The 8977-nt window shown below is 51.7% G+C and overlaps 1 protein-coding gene across 1 annotated transcript; it reads right to left on the bottom strand.

Annotated features, from left to right (window-relative positions):
* Window positions 1-2943: 2943 nt before the first annotated feature.
* On the bottom strand, window positions 2944-8922 carry Nxnl1 (nucleoredoxin like 1). Its single transcript, XM_027932228.3, has 3 exons — window positions 8543-8922; window positions 6440-6962; window positions 2944-4052 (listed from the first exon to the last, which is right to left on the bottom strand). The coding sequence occupies exons 2-3, from the start codon at window positions 6763-6765 to the stop codon at window positions 3764-3766; spliced, it is 615 nt and encodes a 204-aa protein (XP_027788029.1). The 5' UTR covers window positions 6766-6962; window positions 8543-8922; the 3' UTR covers window positions 2944-3763.
* Between the last annotated feature and the right edge of the window lie 55 nt (window positions 8923-8977).

The following is an 8977-nucleotide window of genomic DNA, read 5'->3' as shown; positions in this document are numbered from 1 at the left end:
CTTACCCTTTTTTAAAAAAAAAGATATCTTTCTTTCTTTATTTTTTTTAATGTGGTGCTGAGGATCGATCCCAGTACCTCACAAGTGCAAGCAAGCGCTCTGCCGCTGAGCTGTAACCCCAGCCCCAAATAATTCTCACTTTTTGTCGCTGAACCCGTAGGCCTGTAATTGGCTATGGTTCCCCCTCCCTCCTTTCCTCCATCACCTTCAAGGCTTTGAGGAAATGTTCTCTCCTCCAGGAGACCCTCCTGAATTCCTTCCCCAGCCTACACACCATGTTCTTCCACTATTAATTTTTAAAAGTTGAGGTGAAACTTAAGCCATTTTATTGAGCAGTTGTTATTACCTTCACAATGTTGTCCATTCATTCTGCCTCATCTTTAAACAATTTAATCACCCCAAAGAGACCCCTATCCCATTAGCTCTTGCTCCCCATTCCCCTCCCCCAGGCCCTGGCACTCTGTAATCTACTTCCTGTCTCCGTGGATTCTCCTGTTCTGGACATTCCATATCAATGGGATCATACACTACGTGGCCTTTTGTGTCTGGCTTCTGTCAGTCAACATCTTTTCGAAGTTCATCCACATTGTAGTGGGTGTCAGTGCTTCATTCCTTTTGATGGATGAGTAATATTCCATTGTGTACTTTTGCTTTTTCATCTTGGGTGGTCTCCACCTTTTGGAAAATGTGAATCTACTGCTATGAATGTGCATCTACAAGTATTCAGGAACCCCTGGAGTGGAATTGTAGGGTTGATGATAACTCCATTTTAACCTTTGGTGGACTCACCCAACTGTTTTCCACCCCTCCCCCCAGCAATGCGGAGAGATTTTCCTCTCTTTCCTGCACACACCAATACTTGCTATTTCCTTCTTTTTGAAATTGATAATAGCCATCCTGGGGGATGGGCAGTGGTACCACATTGTGGCTTTGATCTGCATTTCCCTAATGAGTCCTGAGTCAAGCTCTTCACATCCTTGTTGAGTATCTTCGTTGGAGAAATGTCTATTCAAGTCCTTGGCCCTTTTTAAGGGCGGCTAACTTTTTGTTGTTGAGTTGAAGGAGTTCTGTAGGCAGCCTGGGCAGTGAACCCTCCTCAGCTATATGTCTTGCAACTCTTATACCCTGTTCCCCCACAGCACCCAGCTCCTGTGGTGCAGTGGCTATTTCCTGGCCCACGTCCAGACCTTGCAATAGCCCTGAACATTGCCTTGCTCTCCAGAGGAGGAAACGGAAGCCCAGAGAGGTACTGAGACTTCCCAGCAGAGCCGGATTTCAACCCAGCACCTCACCTCCCACCCACTGCTCTCTACTACTTCCCAGATGCACCAGCGATTTCACTGGCTTTGTATTTCCAGTTACTTTTCCAATTGATGAAGCCAACTTTTTTTTTTTTCAAATTTCAAATTTACTTGAAATTGAATGCATTCTGCTGTCATGTATAACAAATTAGAGTAAATTAATAAATTTTTAAAAATTAATTGAAAAATAATATTTTTGTGTGCCCCGAGTCCTCACCTTAGTCCTTAATAGGTAAAATGGCTCTGGGGGAGCCTAGGGCTGACTCCTCATCCCCAGGTGGCATTCTTTTTTTTGCTGTGTGGCTTTGGGCTAGTCCCTTAACCTCTCTGGGCCTCTTCATCTTGCATAGGTTACAACTACTGATTCATTCATTCATTCACCCAGCTTCAACCAACACACTTTTCCTTGTTTTATAGGTGGGGTAGCTGAGGTTCAGCAATTCATTCAGATCAGCATCCCTGTTCTTTTCCAGGACTTAAGATACAGAGATGTAAAATACCTGCATTTGTTCATTTGACGAATAGTAATGGTACAACCACCTTGTGCCCAGCTTGGGAGGCTCGTGGTGACCAAGACAAGCTTTTTCTTCTGGGGCTCACAGCCTGGAGGAGGAGGTGGAAGCATACAAGAAACCTACAAGTAAAGGGACAATTTCCTAATCTGGCCAAGGGACATTATCTGAGCTGTTTTAGGTTCATCATTATTTGTTGGGGGGTTGCACGCACCCAGATACCCTGGCCCGGCCCCACCCCTTGTGTGGGGGCGACTCCTCAGTTTATGGTGTCTGCATTCAATCTGGAAAGTGGAGCCTGCAAGTGAGCCCCACGGAGGATGATCTCATTCACCTTGGCCTTGGGTCAAACCCCTCTGGCCCCCGCGGACCGGTCGGAGACGGGGCCGCAGTTGGCTGGGATGGTTAGCAACCTTGCTGACGGGCTGCGTGCCCCGCGGTAGGTTCAAGAAGGTTTAAAATCAGCCACCTGGGATTAGAGTTTAAGAGCCGCTATCTCACAAGCTCCAACACGCCCATTTCTCAGAAATGGCCATTTCCCAGAGTTGCCCACTGAGGTCCAGAGAGGGAAAGCTGCGTCAACACCTTTTAGGGAAACTGGGTGCGGAGGGCGTGGCTTACACGCATTTATTTGCATTTTGGCTCCGCCCCAAGACGCGCCGCTCCATTCCGCCGCCAGAGGGCGCCGTAGGAAAAGCATTCCGAGCGCGGAGCGAACCCCTTTCTGCTTTCTTGGCAGATCCACCTGGAAGGACTGGCCTTTTGCTATTTTCTGGAGGAAAGAAATGGGGCTTGGAGAAGGAAGGTGACTGTCCCACAGTCACGAAGTCCAGAAGTGGGTCTAGACTGGAGGTTTTTATTCCTATATTCTACTCTCTCCCTAGGGGATCCCCGGGGTGAAGACCTGGGAGACTCTTGGCCCTCTGTGGCGGTCACTGGCCCCAGCGTCCATGGCGCCAAATAGGGAAATGCATCCCCGTAAAATAAAAAGAAATCTTTTAAAAGCTTGAATATGAAATATGTGGACAAATTGCCGGAGTCCGGCTGCAGCAGAATAACTGGGGGGTGACGAATAACTTGTGTACGTTGATACAGCAGGAGAGGGAGCCGTTTATTGCAGGACAGGAGCAGTATTTATACATTCCATACAGCTTATCTAATTAACATAAACTAGATACATCAGTCAACCAATAAGGAATCTCCACACTTAATGGCTCGCTTTTGTTACTTCTCAAACCACTCCCTCTGGCATTTTGCCAGGCACCATCCAGACTTGTTTACCAACTCTAACAACAAATGGTTTAATGCACCATGGGCTTAGCGTTCTCAGCACGTTTTTTTAATTTAGTTTGCATTTTCCCATTTGGGGACCAGGTCTCGAAAAATATTCTAGAATCAGGTCTCAAAAATATTTCTTCGTACTTTAAAGCTCTGCCTGCTACCCGGGAGGCCCAGAGAAGCCCCAGTGGACGAGGACAGGCCCTGGGCCGGGGCTGAGTGCGCGGAGGTGTCTGAATGGAGACTCCCTCGCCACCTGCCCCAACCTTGGTCCCAGTCTGTCCCCACGGTGGTGGGGTAGGGACCGGAACCGGCTCCCGGGACCCCGCCGTTCCTCTCTGGGGATCCAATCCCCGGGCGGGGGCGGGGGGATGGGGACGGGGAGGAGCCCCTGGGGGTGGAGCTCAGGGCAGACCCCTCCCCTTCCCCCCCCCCCCTTCGGCGGCTCGGGTCACCGGAGCTCAGAGCAACCTTCCTTTCCGGGGGCGGTGGCGGGTTGGCCGGGGGTGGGGGGACCGGGACGGAGGAGCGCAGCGGTCCCAAGCTCGGCCCGCCTCCTCCCACCGGGGTTCAATACTCCGCGGGAGGCTGGGGCAGAGGCCGGTCCCCTCCCCTGCACCTTGGGGGACACCTAGTCCGGGAGCAGAGGCTCCCCAGGCCTCCTCCGCAGGCTCAGAAGGGGGCCCTGCCCTCCGGGCCGCGCCCGCCCCGCGTCTCCTTGTCCACTCGGTACTTGCGGCGGCGCAGCGGCTCCACGAGGCTCCGCGGCGCCGGGTCGTCCAGGTCCTCGGGGAGCAGAAAGTTGCGGTCCAGCACTTCGGCCGCCTCTTGCCAGTTGGCGAAGCAAGCTGGGCCCAGGCGCTGGATCTCATCCGTCGCGTCGCGAGTGAGCACGTCCCCGCCCGGCTTCAGCACCACGACCGTGGGCAGGTGCTCCACCGAGAACTGGCGCCCGAGGTCCCTGCGGGGAGGGCCGGCCAATTCGTGATCCTGGGGCACCGATCTCAGACCGCGGCACGTTGAGCCCCATCCCATCGCAGCCCCTCCCTTAAGTCCCTGCTGGGTCGCGTTTCTGTTTTTCTTCCTGGATCCGCTCAGCATACCACATACTGTACAGTCTGTTTCTCCTGCTTATCATTTTCTCCCACAGTGAATTTGTAGATCCACAAGGGCATGGATTTGCCTCCTTACGCTAGTATCGTCTGTGCCTGAAACAACGCAAGGCGGAGTAATGCCCAGGGAATGTGTTGTGGGGCGAAAGAATGAATGAATGCATGCCATAAGGAATATCAAGTCGGGTAGGGGCTACCAATTAGCGAGGGCCACTTCAAGAAGGTGACCTTTGATCTGAAATCTGCAGGACGAAGAGAGGGAGAACTGAGATGAGGGTGCCCAGGTAGAGGATGCAGCATGTGCAAGGGCCCGGAGGTGGCAGGGTAACTGAGCCGGAAAGCCCTGGAGGAGCACGGTAAGAAGTTTTGATTACGTTCTAAGTGTTAGGGAGAAAGTCAACGAGAAGCTGTGTGCACCCGGGGTTGACCCTGCACCAAACTCGGTGTCTAGGCCAGACCCGTCAGGGAAGAGCTGGGCTGCCAGACTGGGCCCATCACCCACAGTTGTTAATTTTAATCTGATGCTTTCTTGGGTGGTCCTTTCCCAGGCCCACACCCAGGGAACACGTGGTACCTGCAAAATCCCATGGGAGCAAAATAGCATATTTAGCAGTTAAAGATCTAGGACCCCCTTCCCCCAGCCAAATCTGAATTTCAGAAAAACAAAGAAAACTCTTAGTATAAGAATGTACCCCAAATCACATGAGACATAGATACCAAAAACATTATTTGTTGTGTATCTGAAATTTGAATTGAGCCGGACAGTGTGTACCTTAGCTGGCCACTTTCAAGGAGGGTGGTGGGGAAAACCTCATCCCAAATAGAAGGTGTCATCTGAGATGCGCTTGGGACTTGTGTTTCTTCCCTAGGGACAGAAATTTGGCCTGCTTTGGAGGAAAAAACTCCCTATTTGCCAGAGGGCAGCAGGATTGGGCAAATGTCCCAACTTTGATAACAAGGAGCGGGAAGGAAGCGCTCCATGACCACAGACCTTCCACTTGGGCACCAAAATGAATGAAATTGGTAAAATGTCAGGAGGTCGGTGACTCACTGTCAAATGGTTCATCACCCCCCCACACACCCACACACAGATCCACACACTCACACACATACAGAAAAATGCCACAATTGCTGTGGACTTCATTATACACTTCTTTCAAGTTTTTGCTGAGTTGGATTTTTTTTTTTTTAATGTTGGGGATGGAACCCAGGATCTCATATGCTAGGTGATCACTCTGCCCCTGAGCAACACATTCAGGTCCTGAATTTTTTTTCTTTCATGAGAAAAAGAAAGGGCTCCTCCCTAGCACTGCAAAAAAAAAAAAAAAAAAAAAAAAAAAAAAAAAAAAAAAGTTGGGGTTAAAAAAGAATGAAAGAGCTGGGCGTAGTGGTGCATGCCTGTAATCCCAGCCACTTGGGAGGCTGAGGCTGGAGGATCACAAGTTCAAGCCCAGTCTCTGCAACTTAGTGAGGCCCTGTGTCCACATAAAAACTAAAAAGGTCTGGGGATGTAGCTTAATGGTAGAGGGGTCCTAGGTTCAATTCCCAGTACCAAAAAAATAAAATAAAATAAAAAATGAAAGTACCTCTCATTGCAGAAAAGGAGCAAGTTCTAAAATAGCCACTACGGGGCTCTCCTTGCAAAGCTTGAATCAGCTCCCTCTCCCGAGTTCTCACACCCTGCAAGGCTCCCAGCCACTGAGGTCTATCCATCCTTCAGAGGGCTCTACTCCACCCACCTCTCACACTGGGAATGACTCAGCCTCCTTGAACTGAACTGGCTGTCCTTTCTCCTGGCTTTATGTCTGTGCTGGGCCCTCTGCCTGCAAAGCCTGCTTTTGGGACCGTGCCCACCATCCTCTTACATGCCTGGGGATATTTTTAAAGACACTTCCTCCAATGCATTCTCTGACTCCTGGATTTCAGTGAGGTTTCCATTGCATTTCCACTTGGGGGCCTCCCTTTGTCCTCCAGAACGCTCCTGCAATTTGTCATTTTGTATCGATCTGAGTCTTTGTTTCACATCTGATTTCCCCACTTCACCCGCCAGCTCCCGGGGTGTGATGGGAGTGGGAATGGACACCACTTTCTGTACCCCTAATTTCTAGGACACTGATTGGCACACGGGGCTGTTCACTCCCCCAGGGAGAAGGGACAAATCACTAAGCAAATGCCTCAGTTCTGATGGTGATGCCTCCTCCAGGAAGCCCTCCCAGACCTTCCTGTCCCGCCTTACCTCCTCAGATCATCCTCGAAGGGCAGGAAGAGCCACTTCTTGGGCATGTCCTTGAGGAACAGCTCCTGCTGCTCTTCTGTGGGATCCTGCGACACGTACACCAGGGCCAGCTGGGCCGCCCGCAGCACATAGAACTCATCTGTGAGCCTCACAAAGAAGTCCTTGAGGATGGGCACGAAGGCCTGACACTTGGGACAAGCCGCGGCGCCAAAGAACAGCAGCACCAGACGGTTCTCCAGCCTGCGGCTGACCTCGGCCTCGGTGTCCAGCTCATCCTGGTCACTGTTATTGCAGATCAGAACGCGCCCAGAGAACAGGGAGACCATGGTAGCCCCAACTGGGTGCTGGGGACAGGGAGAGAGATCCTCACGTGGTGTGGCCTGGACCTGCTGTCTGGTTCCTCTCCCAGGAATAGAGATCTCTAGGAAGCCAGTTTAGGACCTCGCTAATCTGCTCAATCTTGACCTAGTTCTGCAGGGCCTCCAAGGGCAGGGGTTGGTGAGGGGAGAGCGCCCTCGTGTGCCTGAAAACACATTGCAGAAAAACTAAACTGGGGTGTGGGGGTGTAGCTCAGCCGTGGAGCACTTATCCAGCATTCCCTGCTCCAAATTGAGAGAGATGGACTGAGAAAATGAGAAAGAGAAGAGAAAACACCGGAGAGAAGACAGCCCAGTGAAGACCAAGGCAGAGACTGGAGTGATGCGGCCACAAACCAAGGAACCCTGGGAACCACCAACAGCTGGGAGCCAGAAGAACTCCCTGAAGCCTCCAGAGGGCGCTCTGCTGCCGTGACTTCAGACCTCTAGAGCTGCCAGATATAATAGGTTTCTGTGCCCCTAGGCAAAGGTACTTTTGTTACAACAGCCGCTGTACACTCATACCTACTATGCGTTTATTTCAGGGAAATTGTTCACTTCTACATGGTGCTCATGTTCTACTTACAATGCAGTCCCTGTGCCTTGGTCTTCTTGTATTTTATTTCAATACTGCTTATTTTCTCTTGTTTTGGAAAGTGCAAGAAATTTCTTTGCTGTTGCAGTACACCCAGCAGAGGGCCCACTGCCAGCCACTGCCACGTGCAGTGACTGGGTGATCAACGCACTTGATGCCCAGCTCCCATTAACATCTACCCAGCAACCTAGGTGCAGAGGGGAGAGTATCCTGCCCAGGGTCATCAGTTGAAGAGGGGCAGAGACTGGTTCAGTCCCAAAGCTTGAGTTCTACCCTCCTGTCAGGGAATAGATCTTCAATCCCTTATGCAAAATCCTCGGGGATAATAAACCTTGGCACTGGGAATGTTTCCCCTTTCTTTTTTTATTTTGAGGCAGGGTCTTGCTAAGTTGTCCAGGCCAGACTTGACTCATGATCCTCCTGCCTCTGCCTCCCGAGTAGCTGGAACTACTATGATTGCAACCATGGAGCCAGATAAAACTTTCTGGGTTTTGGCAGGGGGAATGGAACCCAAGGACCTGTGCGTGCTAGGCAAGTCTCTGTCACTGAGTTGTACCCCTAGCCCTGGGATTGGGGGTTTTTGTATCCCAGGAAGATAACTGGGGGAATGCTTTCTGTACTGCAGGGTGTCCCTGGGGGCCTGGACATTCTGTAAGTGAAGGCATAAATGAGGATAAAAAAGAATAATTGACCATGGGGAAGAGCCTGGCTAAGTGCAGCAGAGATGGCCCCCTACTGGAGTGTTGAGACCACGCTTAGGAAAAAAAGTGGGTTTCCAAAGCCAAAGGGGATGGGGGGGGGGTGCTGTGGGAAGAACTGGATGAGGTTATGAGTGTAGGGTGCTTAGTCAGGGCTTAGTTTACCTGGTAAAATGGAGGGGTCGAAGGAGAGGGGAGGTGGAAAGAGGAAGAGGGGGAGGGGAAGGGAAGAGGAAGGGATGGCGGGGAGGAAGTGGGTAAGAGAAGAGGGAATTAGGGTAAAGGGAACTAGGGAAGAAAGAGAAGGAAGGATAAGTTCCAGTAGGTGGTAATGAGGCAGAGGTAAAAAGGGAGGAATAGGAGGGGAGGAGAGACAGCTCGCTCCCAACCCATATTTGCAATCTCAGCACCAAGCCAGTGCGGCCAGCTCTGGTTCGGTGCTCACTTTCTTTACCTGTAAAGTGGGTGTGATTGCAATAAGCATTCTGGCAGGGCAGGAGTGCGGCTGCAGAGACAGGTCATTGCTGATCCCTGGCTTGAGAAAGTAGTTTCGGCCAGCGGCTGGCTCTGGGCCTGTGCTCCGGATCTGCTTCCTCGCCCCCCATTCCACCCACCCTGGGCTGCTGGCAGAAACCAATGGCAGCTGGAGTGGGGGTGGGGTGAGCGCCTGCCCAGCCCTGTCCTCAAAGTGGTGCTGGAAGCAGGCCCTGGCCACCTCCCAAAGACAGCGCTGGGAAGGTCGGCCAAGCAGGGCAGAAAACAAGCAGGGGTGGAGTGGGCAGGGGGGCACAGAGGGGGAACTTGATGGGAGGGCCCCAAGGCAGAGGCACACATGGACACAGAGCAGTGAGACGAGCCAGGAGTTGGCCAGAAACAGAAGCCCCTGAAG

The sequence above is a fragment of the Marmota flaviventris genome, chromosome 1, assembly GCF_047511675.1.
Source record: "Marmota flaviventris isolate mMarFla1 chromosome 1, mMarFla1.hap1, whole genome shotgun sequence".
Lineage (NCBI taxonomy): Eukaryota > Metazoa > Chordata > Mammalia > Rodentia > Sciuridae > Marmota > Marmota flaviventris.
Note: the sequence above shows the minus strand (reverse complement) of the source record. Positions and strands in the feature narration are given on the sequence as shown.